Source organism: Mus musculus, chromosome 8 (genome assembly GCF_000001635.26).
Source record: "Mus musculus strain C57BL/6J chromosome 8, GRCm38.p6 C57BL/6J".
In the NCBI taxonomy this organism is placed as follows: domain Eukaryota; kingdom Metazoa; phylum Chordata; class Mammalia; order Rodentia; family Muridae; genus Mus; species Mus musculus.
The window spans coordinates 3356595-3369879 of NC_000074.6; the positions used below are offsets into that span (position 1 = coordinate 3356595).

Genomic DNA, 13285 nt, shown 5'->3' on the forward strand with positions numbered 1-13285 from the left:
TAATAATGCTAGGAATCAAACTCAGACGTTCTGGAAGAATAGCACATGTGCACGCACGCACACACACATGCATGTACCCATACACACATGTACACATGCATGCACACAAACACACATACACACATGTACACATGTATGCACACACATACATGCACACATACACACATGTACACACATGTACACACATGTGCACACACACATACAGAAGTCAGGAACAACTTTTAGGATTCGGTTCTTTCCTTCCACCATGTAGGTTCCAGAGATCTTCTGGTCTGGGGGCTAGAGCCATCTACCAGCCCTTGTTTTGTCTTTTTAGAACAGTCTTTTCAACCAGGCTGAATCCAAACCCATCCTGATCCTCTTGCCTCGGTCTCCCAAATGCTGAGATTACAGCCATGCAGCTCCATGCTCAGCATTGATTGTTCTAGTTTATTACTGGCTACACTTGTCGATCTCTGACTATGTCTAATTGAACTTCATCATAGGTATGTGAGCCTGGGGGAAAGTTTGTATGCAGCAGCTATTGCCATGGTTTCAGGCAACCACTTAGGACATTCAAATGCACTCCATGGACTGGAGTGATACTCAGTTGGTAAAGGAAAACACATTAATGATTAACTCAAGAGTCACCAATAATCAGTCAGTGCCAAACTAAGGGAAAGAATTAAAATCACTCTGCTTTGGAACAGTTTTAGAAAGGTAGAGGCTAGATTTGAATTCTCTACTTCTTTCTCCTTATCTTCTATCATCTCCTTACTGTCCACTGTCTGAGTCTGAATAGGTGCTAGACTGTATGTTGCCTTGTAAATCTATCCCAGTGTCTGTGTGTCCATGACTAAGTGCTTTGCTCTGTATTTATTGAACTGCAAAGAAAGAGCCACAAAGGGAAGGAATGGGTTTTTTTTAAGAAGAAGGGTTGAAGTCACCTGCTCCAGCTGACTCATGTAACAAACACAACTGGAAGCAGACTTATGAGCCTATGTTGAAACCTCATTTATGGTAGTTATTTGTCTTATAAGGTTCTTTTAACCTGTTGGCTATTTGATAAACAACTAAGCTGAACCATCGAACATGAGATGCTGGACCACATTCTGGTCCCTTGCAGAGAGCCTTTGGGTTCTCAAGGGTGCCCCTTCTCTCCTTGTTCCTTTCCTCTCTTCTGTTTCTCTTCCTTCCCTTGCTCTTCCTTCCTTTCCTCTTCCTCCCCTCCCCTCTGTTCCCTCTTGTTTCCTTCCCAGGGGAAGATAGCAGTCAGCCAAAGTCAAAACATGTAGGACGCACAGAGAGAAGACCAGAAAGAGACTTTGGGGACTATTTGGGTTCTGAGGGGGGAGGATTCAGGATCGTCTCTGGCTTGGTGGGGGCAGAGGCGGGATGGGAGTGGGTCAATGGTCGGGTGCAGGGAGACAGGATCATAGATAGTCCCAGGTTTACAGTTACGGTGGTTGGAGATCATGTGCCTCACACCACTATTCTGGAATTTGCTTTCAGTACAGTATTGCCTGAGTTTCATAGACAATTCAATATTTTATTATGAGGGAAGAGGGACTATGTAAGATGAGTTTGCCTTAATGTGAGCTTCTGAGTGTGTCCTGAACCAAGTAGGCAGAGCCTGGAATTTGGGGCCATTCGAGAGGAAACCAAGCATGGGGCTTCTACCACCAGGGGGCAGCACCCGCATGGACAAGTGTAAGTTTGCCATGTACCTGCACATACACGGCTTTCAAAACCACCTAATATTTGTTATTATTTTACATTCCCATGCCCTCCCAACCTATCCGCTTCTCTTGCTTGACTCCCCTCCCTTCAAATAGTTTTCATTTCTGCATATATATATATATATATATATATATATATTCAAATATATCATTATTCTCTTGACTTCCTCCTTTCCCTAGCTTTGACTTCTTTCTCCCTCATACCATACTATACTAGTCCCTCTCTCTCTCTCTCTCTCCCCCTCCCCCTCTCCCTCTCCCTCTCCCTCTCTCTCTCTCTGACAGTTTCATGTAGCCCAGATTGGCCTCAAACTTTGTATAGCCTCTCTCATACATATAAATATATATATATACTCTAGATTATGCATGTGAAAGAAAACATGCAACATTTCTATTCCCAACTCTGCTATACCTCACTCTTGGTGATCTTCAGTTCCATCCACTCTTCTATGAATGACATAATTTCATTCTTCACAGCTACATGAAGTTTTCAGTCCATTTTAGCCTTGAACTTCTGATGTTCCTGCCTCCACCTCCTGAATACTGAGAGTCACACTGTCTACAGCCACACCTAACTACACCTTGATGCTCAGATGTGGGTCCACCTGCACAAGTTGGAACTCAACACCTGTCATCCCAGTCATGAGGAGACAGAGGCAGGAGTCAAGAGGACCAGGAATTCTGGGTTGTCCTCTGCTCTATAATAATATTGACCAGCCTGGAGTACTTGAGGCCTTGTCTCAAAAAAGTCAGTTGCCTAGCATGAAGGAAGCCACAGGTTCTGTTCTCAGCACCACATATACCAGGCATGGAGGTACATATGTGTCATCTCAGCACCCAAGAGGTTAAAGGACAAAGGTTAGATGTTAAGAGCCATCCTCAACTACACGGTGAATTCCAGGTCAGTCTGGGTTACTCAAGATCCCTTCTAAAAGAAAATCTATATTCTCCCTCATATGTAGACTCTATCCTACAATGCACACAAGTATACTACACAGTGTAAGCAGCTGTAAGTGTAGACACAGCCTAACCTTGATGGAGCTAAGGGTGAGATTAGATGATGAGAAAGGGCATGAGGCAGGAGAGAGGATATAAAGCTGTCTTAGTCAGGGTTTCTATTCCTGCACAAACATCATGACCAAGAAGCACTTGGGGAGGAAAGGGTTTATTCAGCTTACACTTCCATACTGCTGTTCATCACCAAAGAAGTCAGGACTGGAACTCAAGCAGGTCAGGAAGCAGGAGCTGATGCAGAGGCCATGGAGGGATGTTCCTTACTGGCTTGCTTCCCCTGGCTTGCTCAGCCTGCTCTCTTATAGAACCCAAGACTACCAGCCCAGAGATGATCCCACCCACAAGGGGCCTTTCCCCCTGATCACTAATTGAGAAAATGCCTTGCAGCTGGATCTCATAGAGGCATCTCCTCAACTGAAGCTCCTTTCTCTGTGATAACTCCAGCTGTGTCAAGTTGACACACAACTAGCCGGTACAAAAGCTAACAGGTTTTCCTAGTTTCAGCTCTGCTATGCTTTTGGTGTTGTGTGTATGGTGTATACGTGCATGGAGATGTAATTGGAAGTGATAGCGAATCCTCACAGCTTCAACGAGAGGCTACTCTGACAGCACAGAATTCACGGAGATGCACCAAGTGAGGCACAGGGTGGGTGTTGGTGTGAGTGGCTTCCCTAAACCAGTTGTGTGATCTTTTTATTTGAGTTAGTCAGAACAAAGTGATTTTATTTTTTTTTTGGTTTCAAAAAAATTGACATTAAAAGAAAAACAAGAGCTAGAGAGGTGCCTTAGCAGGTAACACGCTGGCTTTGCAAGTTTGAGGACGTAAGTTTGGGTCCCAGGACCCATGCAAAAACAGCTGAGCACTGTGGTGTGTACTTAAAACCCCAGCTCTGGACAGTCAGAGACAGGCAGACAGACCACTAGGGAACACTAGCCAGACAGCATAGCCTAATGGGAGAGCTCCAGGCTAATGAAAGATATTGTCTCAAAAATAGTATGGACATTGATCCTCAGGAGTGACTAAGATTGACTCTGACCTTCAAGTGCATATTCAAGCACACATGTACACCATATACCAGAGTCATACAGTCACAAAATCATGTGTATGTGTGTGTGTGTAATAGAGAATTTTCACATTTTCTATGTAAATAGATAATTGCCCTGTCAAACACACAATGAGCACAGAAATACACAGAGAGGCAGACTGACAGACATAACCAAGCTCCCCTCAGATGCAGGGTGGGCTTGTTGTCTCTCAGGAGTGTCTTGTTGGGCCAGAGTGAGTGGCCCCCTGGGTCTGGACTGAAGGAGACCTGGAGGCGCTGAGCCCTGCTTTGCCTGTAGCCCCAGGATCTGCCCCTCTCCACTGTTACAATGTCTAGCTCTCCTCCTCCAACCCAGGCTCCCGTAAGCTGATGTCTCTGGCAGGCCTTGAAGGCAGTCTCCGCCCTCCCCCCCCCCCTTGCTGGCAGGGATCCCCAGTCTAAGCTTCTGCTCCCTGGGGCCGATCTGCACCCTCCTCACATGCATGAGGTACCCATGGCTGACTCGGTGCTCAACCACTCCTGGCCGGCTCTCTCCAAGCTGTGGCTGAAGAGATGGGCATTTAAGCGAGGTAAGGAGGCAAGCAGTGGACCGCCACCCAGTCAGACACCCCTAAAGCACTGGCTAATCGTCCGCACGGGAGGTTTGTTTTTGCTTGGTTTTTTTGTTTGTTTGTTTGTTTGTTTGTTTTTTTTCTTAGCTGATTGACAGGCTTTGCCCAAGTCAACCTCAGAGACTATAACTGCCAATTTTTCCCAGAGCACCAAGGACCTTAATGAACATTGGGGCTCCTTTTTTTTTCTCAGAGAAAACGTTTCCCCAAGGCTCTGTGAGAAATTTACAGTAGGAAAATCCACCACATCACCAGCTGGTGAGCTCCCTTCGGGAGCTTGGTAACTGAGCATGGGTCCCTAGCATCGTTGGCTCCTGGAATGGTGACAGGACGAGTAAACCATCCAAGGCAGACAATTGAAATGGGGAGATTGGAGGGGGTGAGGGACGTAGTCAGTAGGGTGCTTGCCTAGCTTTCGTGAGGTCCCACCCCAGTATGCTGTGACTTGGCCGTCATGCTAGCACTCAGGAGGTGGAGGCAGAAGGATCAAAAGTTTAAGGTCATCCTTGGCTACATAGTTGAATTCAAGGTCAGCAGGGACTCCATGAGATTATGTCTCAAAAAAGAAAGAGAAAAGGAGATTTTAAATTCTGAAGCATGCACCTCTCTCAAGCGTGCACACTTATGCAAGCACACACACACACACACACACACACACACACACTGGTTCATGTTCTTTCTAGGGTAACGGGGGCCTTGGTTTAACTATGTAGGGATTGGATTCTTAGATTACATTCCCTGTGGCTTGCATGAGCACTCCTTAGGATGAGACCATGTTCTGTTCCCTCCCTATCTCCCTCCCTCCCTCCCTATCTCCCTCCCTCCCTCCCTTTCTCCCTCCCTCCCTCCCTCCCTCCCTCCCTCTTGAGAGAGCATCTCACAAACCCTAGGCTGGCCTCAAATTCACTATGTGGTCAAGGATGACCTTGAATTCCTGATCCTCCTGCCCTGAACTGAGCATGGCACCCTTGGTTTTCTGGCCCTCTATGCCTCCATCTTCCCATAACTGCTGGTCAGACCTCTATCTATCCCAGCCACCTGCAGATATCGTATGTTTCCCTGTTCAGAATATCATTGTTTCTGTGATGAAGGGAACGGTGTACCTGAGAGTACCACCAGGTCATCTGATTCACACACTCTCTTTGTGCTGAGACCGGAAGACCCAGAGTCTATGGCTGGGGCTGGAGAGAGAGAGGTGGCCTGGGAACTGGGGTGCAGTTAAAGAACAGTCATCAAGATGGACTTACTGCCCACTGTTGACCTTCACTGAGGCTGGGCTCAGAGAGGCTGAGCAGCCTGCTCACACAGCCAGCACATACAAGGAACTGGAATTTGAAACCAATTCAGTTCTGGAGCCGCTTTTGTGATGGGTTCTATCGTTAAGCAGAGATGCCCACATGGGATGTCTCCCAGAGCCAGTGGAGGGTACTAAATCCATCTGTAGTGGCAGCCTGGGAGAGTTAGCTCACAGGGCATGGATCCCTAAGGTGTCCTCCTGCCGCCTGGGTCTTGGATCCTAGCCATCCAGCACGCCTTGTTTTTGGGTTCAAGCAGGTTGAGATGATGATTTGTAGGCCAGCAGCAGGTGGGGGAGTGAACTGTAAGCGCTGACAGTGACTCTTACACCCTTTTATGGCTGAGGCCACAGGGGCTGGTGGGGGCGGGTGATGCTGCTCTCAGTCTGAACCTAGCTCATTAGAGAAAAGCCAAGGATCCTGAGTCCCTTTCCCTGTGCAGGCCTTGCCTCGTCTAGCTGTCTAGCTTTGTTAGGTGACTCCTTTACCTTTGATTCTCTTGTCATTAGTCCTAAAGCACTGGGGGAAAAGACAATATGTGAGTGTGTGTGTGTGTGTGTGTGTGTGTGTGTGTGTGTGTGAGAGAGAGAGAGAGAGAGAGAGAGAGAGAGAGAAAGGCATGCATGGGCCTCTGCTCACCTGTCTCTACCCTCAAAGCAATAGGATTGCAAGTATTCATGGCCTCATGTGGCTTTTTACACAGATGCTGGGCACTCCGGTCCTCATATTTAGGGAACAAATGCACTTCCCTCAACACCAAGAAGGGCTTTCCCATGCTCCTTTAAGATTCAGTAACTGACTCTCTGAGTCCCTCATAGGACCCTCTGGGGAAATAACGAGGCTAGACTACAGAGCCAGGCACAATGTGAGAGATGACTGAGACCTGCTATGCCCCCATGCCCAGGGCAGAGGGGCTCTCTATTCTCTTCCCTCAGCTGCTACTATAGTACCACCTTCTGCTCATAATTTTTAAGTTCCTTTGCAGTCAGTGACGATGCAGTGGTCTATATCTGCCCTGTGGTCCCTTTCTCTCTGGCCTCTCAGCCTCAGTTCTGCCCACTTGCATCTGTAAGACTCCAGCCCTGCAGATTACCTGAATGTGCATCTCTCCATCTAGCTAATCTCCCCACCCACCCACCGGTCTACCCATCCATCCGAGCATTCTCCCTTGCAGCCCTCCACCCAACCATCCAGCCTGGGATCTAGCCAGTAAACTAGCTAACTGTCCTATATTTCTATCCTTCCTCTGATTCATCCGCCCAGCCATCCTTATATCTATTCTTTCTTTCTTCCATACAAACTGTCATGTAACTATAGAACCATTCCAATAGATAACTATCTGCCATCCACCCATTCACTCATGTAACTCTACATCTTCTATCTGACTAGTCACCCAGCCAAACCTACAGTCTAGCCAGTCCAAAATCCATCCACCTCCTACCCAATCACCCACCCAATCTCCTAATCATCTATCCATCTATTCAACCAACCATCAATCAATATCCATTCATCCATACATTTAACTACCTACTTCTCATCCATAAGTCATTTAGCCATCAACCTGTCAAATCAACCATCCTACAATCTTCCATCTATTCAATCATCCACATACCCTTCTATCTCTCTCTCTCTCTCTCTCTCTCTCTCTCTCTGTCTGTCTGTCTGTCTTTCTTTCTGTATCTGTCCCCCCTCTACCTTGTGCTTGTAGACAAGGATGTAAGCTCTCAGCTACTGCCCCAGCATCATGCCATGCTCCCACCATAATGGTCAAAGACTCCAACCCTCTGGGACTGTAAGCCCCCAAATAAATTCTTTTATTTTATAAGGAAGAAAGAGAGAAAGGAGAGAGAGAGAGAGAGAGAGAGAGAGAGAGAGAGAGAGAAGGAAAGAAAGAAAGAAAGAAAGAAAGAAAGAAAGAAAGAAAGAAAGAAAGAAAGAAAGAAAAGAGAGAGAGTTTATTCTGGCTCAGCTTAGGGGTGCCATCCATCATGGTGGGGAAAGCATATTGGCAGGGTCTTGAAGCAGCTGACTGCATTGCAACTACAATCAGGAAGCAGAGGGCATTGAACGCTGGTGCTTGGCTCACTTTCATTAGTCAAGGGCCACAGTTTTGAATGGTGCCACCCAGAGTGAACAGGTCATCCTGCCTCGGTGAACCTAGTCGAGAGCATCCCTCCCAGGCATGCCTAGAAGCTTGTCTTCCAGCTGATTCTAGATCCTGTCGAGTTGACAGTCAATATTAACCACCACACTGTTGTCCAGGGCAAGCAGTGACAGGTACAGAGTCAAGTCCTAGCTTCCCCTGTCCAGGAGGAAGTCCTGATCCCTTTATTCCTCCTTTCTGTACAGGCTCTGAGCCCAAGCCATATGCCCAGCCCCTGGACTCTGCAGCTGCAGCCTCAACCACCAAGGGTAGCTGTGGACCCAGGAAACCTGAGAATCCAGATTTCTTCTCAACTGTGGAAGATGAGCAGGCAGGTATTAGGTGGGTGAGATGGGCAGGAGATGATATCCATGCTGGTAGCAACTACACTTTGTTCAGTGCCAAGGTTTGCTTGGTGCTTGAGAGACATTATTTCACAGAGCCCACTTGGGCTTGGCTAGGGATGAGGTCTTAACAATGGCTCTCATGACAACTCCCAGCATTCTTCTTGAGAAAACTAGTACTAGGATAGGAGTAAGATATACAGGAGAATAATCCTAAGAGGAAAGACACCAAGGAGTATCATCATGAATACAATTCCATTCCAGATCTGCAGGGACAGACAGACAAATAGTGACTGTTGAGTCCCTCAGGAGAGTTAATTTTAATAGTGTTTGTCTGAGATGATATATTAGTCCATTTTCCATTAATATAACAAAATACCTAAGCCTTGACTCAGCTACACTATAAAGGGAAGCTCTTGGAATTTTTAAAAAGCACACTTCTTCTGTACATATGTGTATGTGTGTGCATGTAAGCAGAGGGCAGCCTCAGCTAGCAGTACTTGGATGTCATCTATGTTGTTTTCCGACATAGAATCTCTCACTCACTCAGAACTCACCAGCTAGTGTAGGGAGCAGAAGAGTCGGGATCAAGAGTTCTGGGCTCTTGGCTAGAGAAACAACTGTACCCATTCCCAAGTTCAGCATGTTTATTATATAGAGTTATATATGTTTATTATATAGAGGGTTTATTGCATTCAGCTGGACAAGGGGGCAGTGCTAATATGCACAGATACACAAGAGGCAGAATTTAGAGTATACAGTTGAATCGGGAAGACAGAGTTAGCTAATCTCAGTAGGAAGAGTCCTGTAGGGGAGCAGACTTCAGGCCATAGGCATCCAGGAGAGAAAATTGGGTGGACATTTTCTGCACATCCTGTTAAAATCCTTCCTTGCCACCCCCCACGCCAAGAAAGGCTGTGCCAATCCTATGAATCAGAAGAGCTGGGGCCTTGTCACTCTTGCCTGTGTCAGTGTTGCCTTTTTCACTCTTGCCTGTGTCAGTGTTGCCTTTGTCACTGTGGCCTTTGTCACTGTGGCCTTTGTCACTGTTGCCTTTGTCACTCTTACCTTTGTCTCTGTTGCCTTTGTCACTCTTGCCTTTGTCAGTGTTCCCTTTGTCACTCTTGCCTTTGTCAACAGTTGACTCACTCCAGACCTTCTCTGCTTGGTGAAAGGATACCAACTCAGGTGGGTAGGGAAGGAAGGTAGATCTGAAAGAAGTTGAAGAAAGGCAATAAATATGATTGAAAAATTTCCAAAGAACTCATACAAATTGAAATGTGAAATATGTGTGTATGTGTGTGTGTTATATTATATATATATTACATATATATAATAATTCTTACCCAAAACAAAACAAAATATCTGAGTTTCTGCCACTCATTGATAAGGTATTTTATTAGCTGTCTATAATTATGATGAAATTCCTGAAATAGAAACGCTTATTAACAAAGACTATTTTGGCTCATGGTTCTAGATGTTTCAATTCAACATCAAGCAGTCCCAATGCTAGGGGTGCAAACAAACCACTAGACTCATGAATGAGCCAAAAACAGAAAAAGAATTTGATGTAAGGCCACACAATTCTTAGAGCATCCCCACAATGACCTAAAGACCTCCTACCAATCCCTTGTATTAAAACTTCCACCACTAAAGAGCACCACCATGAGAATCAAACTGTTAGCACCCAGACCTCTGCCATACAGTACTCACATTTAGACTATAGCAAGTCGTATCATCAATCTTATCAGGACTTGTGTGGGAAGGAAAACTTGTATCTCAAAGTAGGAAACCAGAGAGGTAAAAAGGGAAGAAGGGAGGGAGGGAGGGAGGGAGGGAGGGAGGGAGGGAGGGAGGGAGGGAGGGAGATCAGTCTGAGCCAGTGACATAGTTCAGTGGATAAGGTGCTTTCTGCCAAATCTGATGACCTAAGTTTGATCCTCAGGACCCACATGGTAGAAGAGAACTGACTCCTGCAAGTTGTCCTCTGATTTCTACACGTGTGCCATGGCAAACTTATACACAAATATACACAACACACACACACACCTAATTTATGTGAAGATAAAGGCTCGTATCACCAGCCCAATGACCAGGGTTCAATCCCCAGGACAAAGTGGAAGGAGAGAATAGACTCCCACAAGTTGCCCTCTGACCTTAACACATGGGTCATATACCATGGCACAGAGCAGGTGGGGTGAGACTATCCTAACATTGGAACTTTAGGGAGGTAGAGATAAGTGGACTTTGAGTCTCCTTGGCTAAACTAGGCTACTTGCTGAGCTGTGGCCAGTGAGATACCTTGCCCCAAAATAACCAAAGTAAAGCTCGTGAGGCCCTGAATCCCAGGTTGTCCTCCGCCGATGGTCTGCATTCCAGGTGCTATCCGTAGGGATCTACCTGTGGGGCCAGAGCAGCCAAAGAGTTGTGGCTTTCTGGAGGGGGGTGGGGGGAGCAAGAGCAAGGAAGGCAGCCAGGAGCTATTGCCACAACAGGCTGAATTGGCACAGGGGCTGTGGCTCAGAGCCAAGACTGCCTTAGGCTGGAGCAGCTCCCAGCAACAACAGCTTTGGGAGAGAATTCTCTTCCCCAAGGTGTTGCAGCTCTATAAGACAGACACTCTCAGACGGTCTTGGATGAAATAACTCATGTATTTTATTCCTTGTGGGTAGGGTCTTATATACATTTTAGAGTAGGTTGGGGTCTAAAAGCAGATGCTTTCTATGAGCTTGATCCAAGATGTTAGGGATGCCTCATCTGCATGTGGAGGGGCTTCAGGTATTGCTCCTATGTAACTCATTGTCACAGTCCTCTCCATGGGATATTGTGGTCACATGTTCCAGGACAAGAATCTGGTCGGGAGTAGATTAAAACCTACCAGTTCTCAGATATGAAAATTACTTGGATTTGTCAACCTGCAAGTTTTCTGTCTGGTGGCATGGTCCTCTGCACCACAGTCCTCTGGCTTCCACATACACATGTTTACACATGTACTCACACCTTTACACATCCATGCACCTACACCTTCACACAGAGATGTACCTACACCTTTATACACATACATGCATCTACACACACACACGCACACACACACAATGGGAGCCAGAAAGCTTGGAGTTCCATGGTCCCTTCCTAAGGCACATTCACAATTATCCCAATGACCATCAAGTAAGGCACTTATTTTTTTTTCTTTCTTAAAGCAGGGACTCACTGGGTATCCTTGGCTAGATTGACACTCACTGTCTAGACTAGGCTGGACTTGTCTACATGTCTGCCTGGATCTTCCTCCCTAGTGCTTGGCACAGGCCTTATATATTAAAGGCTCAACCCCCACCCAGAGGTGCCACCCTGGGAACCAAGTTTCTAATAGATAATCCCTATGGAGATTAACCAAATCCAAGCCACAGTGGCTCTAAAGCTGTTTGTCACTACCTCAGCTGCCAATATATGTGGGTTTTTTTCTAGAAGGATACAACTCAGCCATAGGACCAACAGCTGGTGTACTTCTTCCCCCAGTACCGGGCACTGGGTGTTCATCTTAGTTTCATTTCCTCTTGCTGTGATGAAATAGTTTAATGAAAACAACTTAAGGAGGAGAAGGTTTACTATGGCTCACAGTTCAGGAGCACATTCCATAATGGCAGAGCAGTCAGGACAGCAGAAGCTTGAAGCAGCTGCACTCAGAACTAGGGAGAAACAAGGGCTAGTGTTTAACCCTTCTCCAGCTATACAGTCTGGAATCTGGGAACAGTCCCAACCACAATTAAGATGGGTTTCTCCCCATCTCAAGTAACCCAACTACAATAATCCATTCACATCACACGCACCCTTTCTGAGCCTCAAGGACAGCCTGAAAGATTGTAAGAATCAGAAATAATGAATGCCTACAACAAAACAGTATCTGCCTAACATGTCAGGGCTGTTGCACACATGAACTCACAGTAGCACAAGACCCACACAAGATGAAGCCAGGCAAAATCCCAGCATGAATTGTGGAGGGCTCACAAAGTCCCACACCTAGCTGATGATGGCTCCAGGGGAAAGGAGAGTCAGCTCATTTTTTCAGTGATGCATAGTTCAGTCAATGGTCCCACACCCCTAAACATACAACATGGTAAGAGGACTCAGTCTGGGGAGAGTGGGGGACACATTCAGTTGGAAGAGAAAAATAGTGGTGGAGATAGGGGAAGAACTGGAGGGAACGGAATGCAGAGCAGACTTGATCAAAACACGTCATCTACAGGTATGAAATCCTCCAACAATAAAAATCAATTCTTAAAAAAGAAAAACAAACAATGATAATTCCTCACAGGCATTTTCAGAGCCCCACCTCTCAGATGATTCTGAACCATCAAGTTGATAGTTAATACTACCTAGCACAATTGGCATTTGGCAATCTCTTCTAAACTAAGAAGATCTGTGTGAAGGCTAGCTGTAATGGTCAACTTGGCCCAACCTAGAATCTCCTGGGAAGAATCTCAGTACAAGTGCCTGTATCTGGTTGACCCATGGGCATGTCTATGGAGGAACTGTCTCAATTTTATTAACCTATGGGACTGCAGAGATGGCTTAATGGTTAAGAGATCTTCCTGCTTCTGCATAGAACTTGAATTCAGTTCTAGTGCTCACATTCTGCAGCTCCCAATGGCCTGTAACTACAGCCCCAGAGAACCTAATGCCTTCTTCTGTCTTCCATGGTACACTCACCCACCCACAGCATGCACACACACATGCATACACAGGCACACACCCACATGCACACACACACACCTTATTCTCCCAGTCCTCAGGAGGCAGAGACAGGCAAATCTCTGAGTTCCCAGCCAGCCTGGAATTAACTACAGAGTGAGTTCCGGGATACTCAGGGCTACACATGAAAACCCTGTGTGGGAAGTAAGTAAATTACATTAATTGGTGTGAGAAGACCCAGTCCACTACTGGTGGCACTGTTCCCTTGGGTTTTGGTCTGTATACAAGTGAAGAAATCGTGCTAGCAGCAAGTAAGCAAGCAAGCATTCCCCTCTGCTCCCACAACTGTGGGGCCATGCCACTGTGGCTGGGCTGTGATGGACTCTAACCTGGAGATGTGAGCTAAAACAAACTCTTTCTCCCCT

The 13285-nt window shown here is 46.3% G+C and overlaps 1 protein-coding gene across 5 annotated transcripts in view; it reads left to right on the forward strand.

The window, feature by feature from the left end:
- Window positions 1-13285, forward strand: part of Arhgef18 (rho/rac guanine nucleotide exchange factor (GEF) 18) — a 103264-nt gene that overhangs the window by 3257 nt on the left and 86722 nt on the right. For 2 of the 5 annotated variants that reach the window (XM_030243210.1, NM_001370668.1), the window contains exon 2: window positions 8034-8158. The exons of 1 other annotated variant lie outside the window; for it this stretch is intronic. In XM_030243210.1, the coding sequence (XP_030099070.1) occupies window positions 8034-8158 (125 nt within the window). Of the gene's footprint in view, window positions 1-3931; window positions 4348-8033; window positions 8170-13285 lie in introns of those variants that run through there. 2 more of the 5 variants (XM_030243209.1, XM_030243211.1) reach the window with 2 other exon arrangements.